Source organism: Dreissena polymorpha, chromosome 9 (assembly GCF_020536995.1).
Source record: "Dreissena polymorpha isolate Duluth1 chromosome 9, UMN_Dpol_1.0, whole genome shotgun sequence".
Taxonomy (NCBI): Eukaryota; Metazoa; Mollusca; class Bivalvia; order Myida; family Dreissenidae; genus Dreissena; species Dreissena polymorpha.
The window spans coordinates 90,950,168-90,967,058 of NC_068363.1; the positions used below are offsets into that span (position 1 = coordinate 90,950,168).

Sequence of the window (16,891 nt, forward strand, 5' to 3'; positions counted from 1 at the left end):
AAGATCCCTTTAAGCACATGAATATAGATAAGGCAATATCACAAGAACATCACGTGATCAAGTTGATTCCATTTGTTAATAGTTTAATCTGAATTTGATATCATGCGCACGAAGAAATAACTACTTTGTCACGGTTGCAGATCAACAAGCCTATCGGCTGCGGGAGCACAGTGAGCTGCATAATGCCACGAAACTGCTCACAAAACTGTCAGTACAGCGTCCAGTGGAGGCCGACCAAGAACAACACCGTGGTGGAATTTGAAGTGAAGAGAAAGACGTCGTCACCCAATTACTACATGGCTCTGGGATTTTCAGAAGACCTTCAGATGGTGATAATATCCCAATTGTACCTCCGATAATTAGCATATTCATTTTCAATTTTCATCAGTACATTATTACACTTTTGAATAAATGACGGACATAGGTCATTTAATATTATCCTATTGTGCTAAGTACCTGTTATTCTACAGCTGATAAGCAAAGCCTTCTGTAAACTGACTATTCGGGTGTGTCTACGTAAAATGGCTTTAGTGAATAAATTTTAAATGGGCCGTGCTCTGTGAAAAGGGGGTTACTGCATGTGCGTTAAGTGTCGTCCCAGATAAGCATGTGCAAGGACGACACTTTCCGCCTAAAATGGAGTTTTGCTAAGAAAAGAATTTCTTTAAACGAAAAATACATTAAAAGCGGAAAGTGTCGTTCCTGCTTATCCTGTGCGGACTGTACAGGTTTATCTAGGATGACACTTAACACATATTCATTAAACCCCCTTTTTCACAGAGCGAGGCTTATATGCATCATCTATCTTATTACAGACCAGCACTACCATAAAACAAAGCTGACAAAGCTTAACAGCAATTGCATATGAGTTTCGACATTGACATACTGACATAAACGCCTTCTTCTTTTCAGGGCCATGATAGTGTGACAGAATGTGTGACATTTAATGGAGTACCAAAAACACTCTCCTCGTATAACACTGAGTACGGACGATACAAAAACAACACGAATCTTGCTGTGATATAATCATAGAAACATTTCTGTAATTGTGTTTTTTCATGCCACGAGTTTATATCTAGCATACTAAATACAAAGGTTAATGTAAGCTACGTTACTGTAGAATAAAGAATGCAAAGTACCGAATGAACTTGAAAGTGCAAATCCTTACATCACTTAGATTGACCAGTATGGCCGAGCATTGATAACACGGTGCCTATACCATGTGACTTTTTCGGATCTGTGTTGGGAGAATTAAGCGCGACCCAGTTAACATTTTAAGGATCTCTTTTTAATTATTTCACCGTTTTTAATGGGATAAAGAAGAGAGCCCGCTCATTCGTAAGAGTTTTCTATAGGTGTCATGATCTTTTTAAACAAATAAGTATTTTTAGTAAAGTGCAACCGCGCGTTTGAAAGGTTAGAAAAATGCCGAATCAGTGAGGGGACTTCTTATTACAAATGCGCGGTTGCATTTTACTGAAAAAATACTTATTTGTTTAAAAAGATCATGCTACCTATAGAAAACTCTCACGAATGAGCGGGCTCTCCACTTTATCCCATTAAAAATAGTTAAATATTTAAAAAGACATCATTAAAATGTTAACTGGGTCGCGCTTTATTCTCCCTACACATTTCTTAAAAAGTCACGTGGTATAGGCATCGTTAATAATATATCATGATCATTAGCTTGACTGTGTATTACAGATATACTGACCTTCTTTCATCATAATTGTAGTCTTTATTTAATTCATCTAAAGTTGATAAAATGAATTTAACAAGAAGAGTCCTAGTATTTCAAGTTCCAATGCTAGCATTCCTTTACGGGGGGGGGGGGGGCATTATCGTTGCTTTGATCTAATTGTGTTTAAGTTAAAGATCCCAATGCTTTTTAATGTCTATGCTCAGTTGAATAGTTTTAAATTGAACTTAATTATGACTTCTAATACGTAATATTGCTTACCTTTTAAATACTCAGGTCCATTATTTGTTAATGTAAAGAGTTCGTGTTTAATACGTGTTATAATGTCAATCATTTCCTCGATCGTTCTTGCTGTTAATGTATTTCCAATTTAACTCTAATTTCACAATGGCTATCTACTATAAATATGCATTCTTGTAATTAATGCTTTTGCAGGAGACGTTTGGCGTTACAATGTTGATTGGCGATTACATAAACGGTGTACTCACTTGTAAATTTGAGAGAAGGGTCAGCGTTCTCTCAGGTGCACCATTACGAAGCGAGGACAGTCGTTTCTTTGATCTTAGCTACCCATATTTTCTTCTAATTGCTCATGGCAATGCGTATGCCGGTTAGTATGAAAAACTGAGTATGAACGTCGTTATAGTTTTCCGCTTCTCCATCTGTGACTAAAATGAGGACATATTGCAGCCTAAATACCATCGGTATTATATAATCTTGAAATGATCATATTATCAATAATTTATTGACACAGAACACGTTTTACTCTTTCATGATATATTTCGCCTAAATAGGCTTTTTCAGAGTTTGTTTTTGCAAATAGGCTAAATTTTCTTTATGTTTCTCAACTAAACAACTGTAAAGTGACGTCAAAAAACTAATACACAGGAAATGACGTCGTGGCGTTAAAACGGCAACGACGTAAAGACACGTGCTTATACAAATACAATGTTATAATAATTATGCAAATGAAAATACAATTATTTGTATTATGAGGTACATAATCATAAACTTATTATAAAACATAGGTAATAATAGTAATAATAATAATAATAACTAATACTTACAACCCTTATAATAATGATTACAATACTTGCTACATAACATCTTCATCCTTGTACTAATATCAATAAAATATTTAATCTCTACTGCCATGATTAATCCAATAATACGTATGTTTTACTATTAACAAAAATTACTACACATGATATAGAAATAGTTTAATAAATACAAACAGAATTGATTATAATCATAAATCAATTATCATACGAATAATAACTATAATAGGCGGAAGTTCCAGCCCCTCGTCCCGGTTTAGCGACGGTCTTCGTTGTTTAATGTTTATTGCCTCCTTGACCCGACGCAGAACTTCCGCCTGTGTACAATTCTCTCCTCGTGTCACGTGACCATCCTACGTCACGTGACTCGTTCAACTGACCAGCACATCGCTGATGAAGACTATGTGATATAGTCGAAATATCCGAGTAAGCATATATTGCTCTGAGTTATGGAATTTATTTACTCAAATGATGAATCCAGAGCAAGAGAACAACCTTCATAGTTGTATCTTGCTTCTTGGTTAACCCCACGTCTCACAAAACGATTTGTTTTCCCATGACCAAGAACATAAGATATATTTCTATCCCTTCTATATGCGATAAGCGGGGTTGTAGTGAACATTTCTTTTTTCTTCTCTGACTGATGCAGCAAGGGCTGGTATCTTCGTACAGTATTGTGAATATTTGGCAGTTTTCTTGAGTTTGTCAGAACGAGAGGTACTTTTCTCTTGTCTTTCTTCTTATTTTCGCTTAGTCTCAAGCGATTTCCCTTACTTAATCTATCGACCCGTTTAAACTGTCTATCAAGCATCTTGCCACTCTATCCATGCTTGCGAACATGGTGTCTGAGTTTTAGTTTATGATGTTGATACTCTTCTCCATTTGGCGCATATTCTTTTGAGTCGTATGGCCTGGCTGTATGGAATGGATTCTTCCGTTTTTGTAGGATGGCTTGACTTTTGATTAAGATACATGTGTATATTGGTGGGTTTCGAGTATAATGATGTAGCCAACTTCCCATTGTCGATCTTAACAATTGTATCTAAAAATGCTATCTGGTTGGCATCTACTCTCATTTCTACCTGTATGCTTTCGTTGATCATATTGGTTGGTCCAGGAATTTATCAAGCTGGTCACCCCCATGAGTCTTAAGTCCAAAACCATCTTAAATATACCTCTTATAAAAGATTGGTAGACATGAATTATTCATCAGTTGCTCATTCCATTTACGCATTTAGCTACTTGCATAACACCTACCTATTTTTTTTTCCTATGGCAACATCTTTTATTTATTTATATTTTGTACCATTGAATACTATAATATCGTTGTCGATAACAGTTGGGATTGTCTTGCATGTTCTTGTATTTAATGCATATTTACAAGCTTCTAATTTTATTTTTTTTCAAAACGACGGGTAGCGTTTGGCAAGATCAAAACACCATAGTAGCGCTCCCTGTGGTGCTGTATTTTGAATCTCTTCTAGCTGATTAAGATAATATGTTGCGTCAGTGATGTAATGTAGCCAATTTGGACAAACAAACTTTAAAAAAGCATATTTATATATCATGAAGGAGTGAAACTTGTGCTGTGTCAATTTGTTTTTATCACTACTGGATACGAAACCGAGTACAATAATTTATAAATTATAGTAATTATTATTCAACTAAAAGAAACTCAAAGCTTTAAAAAAACTTTACACAGGCCTAATAGAACCACGTAGCAAAATATTGTTGGAATATTTTACTTTAAACAATAATTTACATTTACATTTTACAGTTACCTCAAAGAACTTATATCAATGTCTCAGCTAAGGACAGTATTGACAATATTTATCTAAATAAAGACAAATATCGCAACATGCCATACTCACCTTTAATATAAAACGTAAATAATGAGATGAAAGATAAAAGCCGAAACAAATTCTAGACAAAATATTCAAAAGGCTACAAATTGACATCTACAAAATCTTGCAAATAAATGAAAACATTCATGCAAAAGTGAAACATATAAAGCCGTGCACATTCATATTTCAGGAAACATTTATATGCATTCTGAGCAACCTGACATTTACTCCGCTGAGAAGATCGACTTCCTAGGCGGAGCCAAGCTTTATGATTGGACGACTAAAACACAGCCCGTTCCGGACACACAAACAGGGGTATGGGATGAAGATACATATATTTTACAAATGTATATTTCTGAATGAAGTATCGAGTTAAACAAGTATTTATTAAAAATGCAGTGGTAAATAATGCCACATCGTTGACAATAAATATTGACCAAACAACACATGCGTTCGTCTTCTGGTCAATCTTTATTTTAAACATACGATATGTGAACACAAAATTAACGCACAAATATGCTTCCTGTCCCGATAACTATGCGTAAATATAATTTCGGATAAGACGGAAACATAAGCAAATGTAGTGGGGTAGGGGTTCAAATAAATAGAAACGCCGCCCAAGGTTCGATATTTATGTGACTGTCCGAAAGTATATCGGAATACTCGTATATATTGTATTAACACATATAACAGAACACAGAAACCTAAAGAAATAACACAATAAACGCATGTCACAACCTTCCAAACATTAATACATTATTTTAAGATAATAAAAATTCATTTAAATTGCATACAAATACATAATTACAAAATAATAATAATAATAATATAAAACTCGCCAGGTTGGTAGATACAGAAACACATCAATAGTATTAAAACGTGTACGTCTTTCGACAGCCTGGAAGCAAAGGAAAGTATTAATTTTCACTGGATTTTACGAGGGTTTTGGAACTGACCAATCCAAATCTTGTTTATTTGATAATTCGCATTCTCACTGGACAAAAAAGTATGACATGGCTGGACGCACACAGGACAAGGGACTGAATCTCACAAGAGATGTAAATGGACACATACAAGACAACGGATATAAACAATAGAACATAAGACATAGACACATATAGTAACACAGAGTGACATATCCTAAACAAATGATGACAATTTGAACGATCCATATTTATTAATTAACCAGTATTTAATACTAGAACATAAAAAATACATAAATGGTTATCCAAACGCAACTATGTTTTCATTAGTATTTTCGTAGCAGAAGATTGTTTAAATAAAAAAAGATATATTGGTGGAACAACTGAAAGCAACACACATATTATTCATTACTAATTTTTACTTGTCCTTACTTTACAATCATTAAGTTATTTATTTAATCACTATGCGTTTAGTGAATCTGTAAACATGGCCTGTATTTCAGAAAATTTCTCGTCCTTCAGACTGTGGTAAAGTTTATAGCTGCTTTCACGATGGCTGCAAGGGAGGCAACTGTGACTTCATGCTGACCTGGAAGGAAACTGGGGATGACATTCTATTCTCCCTTGCCTGCAAAAGACCTCAGAATGCCTATTGTGCAATAGGGCTGTCCAAGGATAAGAAAATGGTTGGTTGTTGTTTTGTTTTTATTCGTCAAATTTATACCGTAGTCATATGTTGGATGATGTTTTCTGTGTATGTGCTTATATTCAAGACAATCCAGAAGAATTATTATTTAAATTGTGGCATTACCTGCATATATAATCAGAAATGAATACATTACTGCTAGAAAATTCAGGAAAGCATGACAGCTGAATGTATCCGAAACGTACCATATTAATTGATCTCTTTCCTTTCACTTGTGTTGACTTTCAGGGTGACGACAGTGTTTTTGAATGTGTCGCATATGGTGACAAAGTTAGTGTGTTCTCGTCCTACAATGATGGGCGCAGTAACAGCCGTCTGGAGCAGGTATTCGCTTACAGCTTTATTTATAAATAAAGTCAGATAGTTTTAAATAAAAATAAGAAATATATATTTGCGTGTTTAATCTTGTTCATCGAAAATCAAACGGTTTTATAGGCATGCGCTACAATGAAATTCGATAACTTCTTCTGGCATACATTAGTCAGCTTTTGATTTTAAAAGCATGGACTCGGAAATAATTTAAAACGAATTTTAATATCTTTAACGTTCTAACTTTAGAGCTGTTTTGCATTGACTTCAAAAATTACAAATATGGGGTTCTAGTAAGGTTGAAATTGCATACGCATTAAACCTGTGTCTTATTGTTTACACCATTTATCATACAGCCACAATTTGGTTTAACTGATGTGATGACATCCTCAAAAGACGGAGTCATTATATGCAAGTTTAAAAGGAAAAAAGTCGCCCAATCTAACATTGGGCGTAAGAAGCGGGCCGCGGAGGGGCCGACCGATTTCTTTAACCTAAATGAAGACTTTACATTGTTCTATGCTTATGGATCGGCCTCATCAGGTAAATTGCAATACCACAGTAAACCATGGTGTCATCCGTCAATAGTATGTATTAAAAGTATGCATGTTTATAAATACTAAAATTAGTAGAACTTTTCTAATGTTTATAGCAATTAATACCTCCGTATATCAAAAATTCATTGTTGAATTGTTGACCGGTGTAACGTGTGTTATAGATTATTAATTGTCACAGGAGATTAATTAGTTATGAATCACATGGAATCATAGTGTTTGTATTTAATTTGAGCAAATGCATTATGTATATATGGGCTATGAGCGGAGTTAGACCTTATAGCAGTGGATAGTTTCAAAATTGTAATGATATTTAGGTGAGAGTCAACGTGTATCCTTTACATTTAAGTATTTTTTTTATGAAAGCTTTATTAATCATAAACACTAGCTTCAAACGTAAATATAGCTTCAAAGTCTTACACTATTTGTTTGTTGTTGTGTTTGAACCATATGATCTGTGCTTTTTTTAGGTTACCTTATGAAGCACAGTGTGAACCCGCTTGTGTCAGATCAGGTCGCGGACTTTCAGGCTATTCAGGAAATAGGGGGCACACGTACGAACATTATTCCAGTCCATAGTAAGTCTGTTTAACTTATTGTTGAATATGATTATTTTATTTAAGGAACATATTTATATATTGTGAAATACAAATTTGCCTAACGGATGGAACAAATAATAGTAAGTATTATACATTATACTCACAATTTTACTTTCTGCTTTTAAGATTACAAAACACCTTATAAACATGTGTACGCAATAAAGCATAAGGTTGATAATACATTTTTTTCAACGTTACCTATCGAACAAGATCGAATGTACGAATCGATCCAAATTTATCAGACAAAAGGATTGAAAAAACTGTTTAATTAATTTACAAGATCCTGTTCAAATTCATACCGTGTATGAAATAAAAGTGTACATTTATGTTGTGTATTTTCGTATTGATTCTTATACAAATGGTAAAACTATTAACATGTATAGCACACTACAAACATGGTATATGATTCTTTTTATACATGGCACGTATGACCATTTCGCATATAATTTATTTGCTCCAATTCAGGTTCAGAAACGAATAATTGACGCAAGCCGAATACATTTTTACTGATAATTATTGAACAAAAACAGCAGAAGGAAAAGTGTCGTTCAATTGCTTTGACCAAAGAGGGGTGTTAGAAAAAATAGCGAGCATAGAAATAAAATGTTACGGTCAAAGATAGTTTTGTTGTTTTAACAGTCATGATTTACGTATTTGTTTGATGCACTACGATTTTTTTTTAGTATTACTTTTACTAATATGCAACCCACTTTCTGCATATATGTATTTACCATATGCCATACTAGGAGTTAATAAAGTAGTTTAATAAGACATACTAGGAGTTAATACAGTAGGTAAGTAAGACATACTAGGAGTTAATATAGTAGTTTAATAAGACATACTAGGAATTCATAAAGTTGTTTAATAAGACATACTTGGAGTTAATAAAGTAGTTTAATAAGACATACTAGGAGTTAATAAAGTAGTTTAATAAGACATACTAGGAGTTAATAAAGTATCTTAATAAGACATACTAGGAGTTAATAAATTAGTTTAATAAGACATATTAGGAGTTAATTAAGTAGATAATAAGACATACTCGGAGTTAAAAAAAGTAGTTTAATAAGACATACTAGGAGTTAATAAAGTAGTTTAATAAGACATACTAGGAGTTAATAAAGTAGTTTAAAAAGACATACTAAGAGTTAATAAAGTAGTTTAATAAGACATGCTAGGAGTTAATAAAGTCGTTTAATAAGATACTAGGATTTAATAAAGTAGTTTGGTAAGACATACTAGGAGTTAATAAAGTAGTTTAATAAGACATACTAGGAGTTAATAAAGAAGTTTAATAAGACATACAAGAAGTTAATAAAGTAGTTCAGTAAGACATACTAGGGGTTAATAAAGGAGTTTAATAAGACATACTAGGAGTTAATAAAGTAGTTAAGTAAGACATACTGGGAGTTAATAAAGTAGTTTAATATGCCACACTAGGAGTTAATAAAGTAGTTTAATATTCAATACTATGAGGTAATAACGTAGTTTGATAAGACATACATGTACTAGGAGTTAATAAAGTAGTTTAGTAAGACATACAAGGAGTAAATAAAGTAGTTTAATATGCCACACTAGGAGTTAATAAAGTAGTTTAGTAAGACATACTAGGAGTTAATAAAGTAGTTTAGTAAGACATGCAAGGAGTTTAGTAAGACATACTAGGAATTAATAAAGTAGTTTAATAAGACATACTAGGAGTTAATAAAGTAGTTAAGTAAGACATACTAGGAGTTAATAAGGTAGTTTAATATGCCACACTAGGAGTTAATAAGGTAGTTTAATATGCAATACTATGAGTTAATAACGTAGTTTGATAAGACATGAATGTACTAGGAGTTAATAAAGTTGTTTAGTAAGACATACAAGGAGTTAATAAAGTAGTTTAATATGCCACACTAGGAGTTAATAAAGTAGTTTAGTAAGACATAATAGGAGTTAATAAAGTAGTTTAGTAAGACATACAAGGAGTTAATAAAGTAGTTTAGTAAGACAAACTAGGAGTTAATAAAGTAGTTTAGTAAGACAAACTAGGAGTTAATAAAGTAGTTTAATATGACACACAAGGAGTTAATAAAGTAGTTTAATAAGATATATCTCCTGCTGGTGCAGCTGAAGTATCGCATTGTTTATATTTGATACAAATGACGGATCTCGTGCTGATTGTGAAAACTATTGCCTGTATACGCATATATTTCTTAGTTTGCTTTTTAAAAGACATTATTGATAATTGTTTATTTTCAAATTACATTGATAATAATTGTTTAAATTCAAAAGACATTTATGATTATTGTTATAATGTTTTGATATTTTTGTGTTTACAGTTGGTGTTTTGTTACAAAAGTTGTTGATAAGAAAAGAGTGTATATCCTGATATAGTTTCTGGAGTTTTTATTGTTTGTTATTAGGAATACTGTTGTTATATTTCAAAAGGCATTGAGGATATTTGTTTTATTTCAGAAAAAAGGCTGATTTCGTTGTATTAAAATTGCTGTATTGTAATTTCTGAATACATGGATGATTTGTGTTTTATATCAAGAGACATTGATCGTTATTATTGAATTAAAGAAGTGATTAGACTTCTATTGTTATTTTTCAGAAGACAGGATGAGTATTATTATATTTTAGAAGACATTAATGGTAATCATTTAATGACATCTTTTAATCATTTCATGTTTGTGTTCTGTTATTAAAGTAGTGGACACAACAAAAAGTTTTTTCTGATAAAGTGTCTGGAGTTAGTTTGCGAATTGAATGTCTTTTGTTATATAACAAAAGACAATGCAAATTATTGTTATATTTCAGAAGACATGGGTGATAATTTTTGTATTTCAGGAGACAAAGATGATAATTGTTGTATTTCAGAAGAAATAGAAAATAAGTGATGTATTTCACAAGACATATGTGATTATTGTTGTATTTCAGAAGACATGGATGATTACTGTGGGTCGCGCATCACACTTAACGATGATCATCAACTTGCACTTCAATTTGCCTACGACTATGAGTGTAAGGTTACAATAGAAACAACACGCCAGTTTCCGATGATGATGCTGTATTTCAAAAGTTTTTCAGTGAGCTGCTTGAACGGAAATGTCACCATAAGGAATCAATATGGACGGCCACCAGATGGTATATTAACAAGGAATACAATGCCCCCTATTGCGCCGCTTTGAAATAATATTTCAATATATCATTTGGCAGGATTAGAAATTATCTCCCTTTTAAAGCTTATTACTTCCCTTGGATTGTATTTTTTGACTTTTGACCTTGAATAATGACCTTGACCTTTTACCACTCAGAATGTGCAGCTTCATGAGATACACATGCATGACAAATATCAAGTTGCTATCTTCAATATTGCAAAAGTTATCTCAAAAGTTTAACCAAGGTTAAAGCTTTGGGACAGAATAACAGAATGACAGAGAGACAGGCAAAATCAATATGCGCCCGATCATTCGATCCGGGGGCATAAAAAGTAAAACTATACAGTTAATGTGGCAGCCATTCAAAAATATATCTTTTGATATGAAATGTATATTGTTATGAAGACCTCACATTGACCGATCTACCAGCGACCACGTAACACAACAACACATGTCGAATTAGCCCAAATATATAACGCGCATGTTGCAATTTAAGACGAAATTCTATATAACAAACCAAATGTAACAACGTATAAGGTGATATGTGACATATTGTTTTTAATTATACGACAATAAAACCCAATGGAGTTTCGTTTATTTTTACAATAGTTTACCTGCACAATGTATGCAGCTATCAGATTAAATTACTCTGTGGGCTTATTTAAACGTATTTTCGTTTTAAAGGTTTACCGGAAGCCCTATGCGGTAACGTTCCTTCCAGCAAAATGTACACAAGCGATGGAGCAGTCAAGATAAAATACAACCCCCAAAAAATCGGATGGACTTACGGTTCCTTCTTCACTTTGATCATAACACTGTATTCGGATTCAGGTAATGTTTAATTGTAATGTTTTTCTTATACCATTTATGTGTAAACAGGTAAACACATTACAGAACTTGTATACTACGTTATAATTCAACCAAAAACTTTTGCAGTCAAATATAACATAACATACCTTTGCAGTTTCAACATACATTTGCTGTCCAAAGTCAATTCTTTTAGATATATTTAGACAGGTAGTTTCTGTTTGGTTGTGCTGTAGCATCTTTTATTATGTTATTATTGGAGCAGGAATATAGAAAATGAATATGATGACATTCTTAATGAAATGCAGTTCCAAATTTGTATTCGATTGGAACCAAGATTCCCACACCCAGGTTGTTGATTTTAGTTTCCCCAGTCTTATTTGGTTACAATATGTGTTATAAATGGCAAAAACTTTGTGCAAAGCGTTTTATTATTTAGTTTCTTTAGTATGTATTAATAACAGTATCTGCCTTGATTCATTAAATGATGTTCAACAAATGTATAAATAATACATATTTTTAATGCATTTTCTGCAATAATTTAAAAGGAACGTGCCCAAGCTGGGGCCACGTTTGCGACAACGGGTGGTGCATCGATGCGGTTTTAAAATGCAATGGCTACAATTCTTGCGGTAACAAGTCCGGGTGTTTGTTGGACAGCAGCGACTTAAATCGCCCCTCATCTGGAGAAAAAATTGGTGCAAAAAGTGATGGCATTGTTGTTGGCGTTGTCGCCGTCGTTGCCGTTGGCGTTGCCGCCACCGTTTTCACGACCACATTTATCTGTTGCAGAAGAAGAGCCACCAGAACACCCGCACAGGTTAGTATATTCTTGATAAATGTGCTATATAAACATGGTATATGATCAAGCACATACATGTGTATATAAATTTATTGTTCAGACCTGCGCATAATACGCGTTAAGTGCGTTGCTGTTAAAGTACTGTCTAAGTTTAATGCTCGCACATACTCGGTTGCGTCTTACGGATATTGTTGCTATAAAATGAAGCTTCAGTTTTGTAGACACGTCATTATTTTATATTAACTACACACTTTGCAGCTAACCCGACCTACAGCGCCTCAGATGCATGATGTTGACGCAACAGCTCCCAATCCTGGCCATTTTGACCAAGGGTTTTTGATCGAGAATTCCGGCATACTTATGCAACGTACAACAGCGAATTACTCGCAAGTGACGCTGTCGTATGAACAGCCACCACCCCCGTATAATCCTTCATGGGCACCGAAAGTAATAAAACCGGAAGGTCAACATGCTTCTCAAATGAGGCATAATGCAGAAGCAAATGAACAGCCACCACCCCCGTATAATCCTTCATGGGCACTGAAAGGAATGAAACCGGAAGGTCAACATGCTTCTCAAATGAGGCTTTATGTACAAGCTAATGTTAACGAGGCCATAGAAACAGAAGGAACGAACGCACAAGACTCGTTTATGACAATATAGCTATTGAACAGTCTGAAGTGCATTACAGTACCCTTGCTGGTGCAACAGGTCATGTTTATCAACGTTAGGGACGCTCAACATTTACGTATATTGAACGTCAAACAAATAATCAGCGTTTTGAAATAAAATGGTTTATATCTTTTTGACTTAATAAAAACAATAACATTTTGTGTTCGCTGATAAAAAATATGTTGTGCTATTCATTTGAAGAATAAAGTTATATAAGCAGTTATTAAAATAAATGCACGTTTGTTTTATTGAATATGCATATATATTAGTATATTAAAGAAGGAGAATTTCTTGTGACAAGCATTACTAACAACACGCCCATTGCTCTTAATGTGGCTCTTTTAATGTCGATGTTAACAAATAAATGTACGGTTGCCTGTAGTAATATTCAGATTTTAAGCTGAATCTTGTTGAAGCAACAACCATCCTTAGTTTTACATAAAAACATTATGAAATATGCATCTTATTGAATGTTCTATTTTTTGCCTACAATTCTAACACGGCACGTGACTTGTTTTTTATAGACAAAGAAGGAAATCAAGTGTGGGTTATTCTGCAATAACTTATAAGCGGAGCTTAATGTTTCGAAAATAGTTCCAAATAAATAAAGAAAATATTGCAGTAAAATGCACGTGCTAAAACCCGCTCTAAAAGAAATGTAATAAATGTAGCATGTATATAAATGTAATGAAACAATAAATTGTATATCTGGTGATAAGTGGCATAACCACGTCTACAAAGAATGTTATTTGTTAGGAAACGTAATTCAGAAAACCTTTATAGCATATCAGCTTTTCAGTAGCATCAATAAACATGACGTTATTAAGTTTCTACGATTGTTGTTTTCAATGAAAGTGACGTCATTTGCAAAATATTTATGAATGAAAATGAGGTCATATGTTTGTACAATTCAATGACGTCAATAAATAGTGAACTTAGTACTAAGAAGGGCGGAGTATTGAAAAATATAGTTCACGTCCTAAAGCTTGAACCAAATCAATCAGAATCGTGTTAGAATCGAAAAAAAAATTTCTTTGGTGGTTTGTTGTCGAATAACCCACAGTAAGTTGTATAGATGCGTGTTATCAAATCACTCGTGCTTCGCACTCGTGATTTAATTCCTACGCATCTATACTCCTTATTTACTGGTCCCCCGTTGAATATAACCGTTGACTTCGTTGACTATAATACACAACAGGTACAGGCTAATGTATTGGCGATTTTAATTGGATAACGCGAAGACCAATCGGTAGCGCCGTTCGTGACGTGACGTTACAATGTTATGGTTCGCGCGCGGCATTCCCCGGATTATTTTGTTTAATCTCTCTATCATTCCGTTGATAACTAGATCAAATACAAAAATTCACATGCTCACAAATCAAGAATTTCCACTTTTAAGTAACGCGAGGATATTATGTATCATGAAGTACTCAAGTTGCATATGTATTATGAATCTTATTTGACTAGAACGAGCTTTCATTCTTACCTGTCAGCTGTCAAAAAGTTCGGGAAAATAAACCGGAAACGGTACACGGATTATTTCCCCTGATATGTTTCTTAAAATAACCGGTCCAATTTTGGACCGGTAAAATTAGCTTGTACCGATCCCTATATTGAGAGTAGCGAAAGATAAGGGGAGGTAACCAATCTTTACTCCTTACTGTGGGTTATTCGACAACAAACCATGATAGAAAAATATTATTTCTTAGTTCTAACGCGGCACGCGACTTGTTTTTTATAGACAAAGAAGGAAATCAAGTGTGGGTTATTCTGCAATAACTTATGGGCGGAGCTTAATGTTTCGAAAATAGTTCCGAATAAATAATGAAAATATTGCAGTAAAATGCACGTGCTAAAACTTGCTCTAAAAGAAATGTAATAAATGTAGCATGTATATAAATGTAATGAAACAATAAATTGTATATCTGGTGATAAGTGGCATAACCACGTCTACAAAGAATGTTATTTATTAGGAAACGTAATTCAGAAAACCTTTATAGCATGTCAGCTTTTCAGTAGCATCAATAAACATGACGTCATTAAGTTTCTACGATTGTTGTTTTCAATGAAAGTGACGTCATTTGCAAAATATTTATGAATGAAAATGAGGTTATATGTTTGTACAATTCAATGACGTTAATAAATAGTGAACTTAGTACTAAGAAGGGTGGAGTATTGAAAAATATAGTTCACGTCCTAAAGCTTGAACCAAATCAATCAGAATCGTGTGAGAATCGAAATAATATTTTTCTATGATTGTTTGTTGTCGAATAACCCACAGTAAGTTGTATAGATGCGTGTTATCAAATCACTCGTGCTTCGCACTCGTGATTTGATTCCTACGCATCTATATTCCATACTGTGGGTTATTCGACAACAAACCATGATAGAAAACTATTATTTCTTCTTTAACGCATGTGTAAATCAAATATGGGTATATGCAAAAATACTATACAATATAAACTGCTGTAGTGTTTTCGTTACTTAAGTATGATATAATGACTTATTAGCAATTAATGGAAATTCTTTCCATCATACTAGTCGATCTTTACGAAAATTAAAATTACTCGATTATGCTTTACAGCTTGATTATCCAACGAGTGATTTACGAAGAATATTCTTTTTGTATAGTTTACCAAAACCATTCTTATTGTCATTTATAACTTGTTTTTCAATGCCTTCAAGTATTTTGCAGAATTTTTATTGCTGTTTCGTAATCCCGCGTCAATGGTCGATGGTCTGGATTTATTGAGCTTGTATTTCACTTGAAGTGCTGACATATGCCGCCTGAAAGTTGCAGTGTTACTAAATACGAATAACGACAATGACTTTCGTTTCATCATCATCATCATCCTCAACAACAACAACAGCACCATCAACATCATCTTCTTCTTCATTATCATCAACATCAGCAGAACCGCCAACATCATCATACTCATCATCAGTGTCGTCATAGTCATAAATATATAAGCTTCATCAGTATCATTATTATCGTCAACATCGTCTTGCTTTCTGATGTTACTTTTTATCCTTCTCCTTATCTTCATGTTCAATCCTGCACATCTAAATATATCTATTGTGTAAGCTGATCGGTCATTCACACTAGTCTAAGAATAGTATAGTTGTGTATGTAATTGTACTTTTCTAAATTACGAAATTAAATGTCCTGTAGTTGTTTCGACTCTTATTAATTGTTTATCATTTTTAGAGTGATCAATATCTCCACATTTGTATGCCCCCCTTCGAAGAAGAGGGGGTATATTGCTTTGCTCATGTCGGTCTGTCGGTCGGTCTGTCGGTCGGTCGGTCTGTCGGTCCGTCCACCAGGTGGTTGTCAGACGATAACTCAAGAACGCTTGGGCCTAGGATCATGAAACTTCATAGGTACATTGATCATGACTCGCAGATGACCCCTATTGATTTTCAGGTCACTAGGTCAAAGGTCAAGGTCACGGTGACCCGAAATAGTAAAATGGTTTCCGGATGATAACTCAAGAACGCTTAGGCCTATGATCATGAAACTTGATAGGTAGATTCATCATCACTCGCAGATGACCCCTATTGATTTTCAGGTCTTTAGGTCAAAGGTCAAGGTCACAGTGACCCGAAATAGTAAAATGGTTTCCGGATGATAACTCAAGAACGCTTAGGCCTAGGATCATGAAACTTGATAGGTAGATTGATCAGGACTCGCAGATGACCCCAATTGATTTTGAGGTCACTAGGTCAAAGGTTAAGGTCACAGTGACCCGAAATAGTAAAATGGTTTCCGGAT

At 33.9% G+C, this 16,891-nt stretch overlaps 1 protein-coding gene across 2 annotated transcripts in view; it reads left to right on the forward strand.

Annotated features, from left to right (window-relative positions):
- Window positions 1-13,947, forward strand: part of LOC127843912 (uncharacterized) — a 26,786-nt gene extending 12,839 nt beyond the window's left edge. For both annotated transcript variants that reach the window (XM_052373807.1, XM_052373808.1), the window contains 12 exons: window positions 141-329; window positions 913-1,019; window positions 2,134-2,309; window positions 4,792-4,916; window positions 6,028-6,210; window positions 6,459-6,554; window positions 6,896-7,082; window positions 7,564-7,671; window positions 10,615-10,821; window positions 11,520-11,666; window positions 12,191-12,462; window positions 12,703-13,947. In XM_052373807.1, coding sequence (XP_052229767.1) covers window positions 141-329; window positions 913-1,019; window positions 2,134-2,309; window positions 4,792-4,916; window positions 6,028-6,210; window positions 6,459-6,554; window positions 6,896-7,082; window positions 7,564-7,671; window positions 10,615-10,821; window positions 11,520-11,666; window positions 12,191-12,462; window positions 12,703-13,107 — 2,202 coding nt within the window. In that variant the 3' untranslated portion in view covers window positions 13,108-13,947. The remainder of the gene's footprint in view (window positions 1-140; window positions 330-912; window positions 1,020-2,133; window positions 2,310-4,791; window positions 4,917-6,027; window positions 6,211-6,458; window positions 6,555-6,895; window positions 7,083-7,563; window positions 7,672-10,614; window positions 10,822-11,519; window positions 11,667-12,190; window positions 12,463-12,702) is intronic.
- Window positions 13,948-16,891: the final 2,944 nt, after the last annotated feature.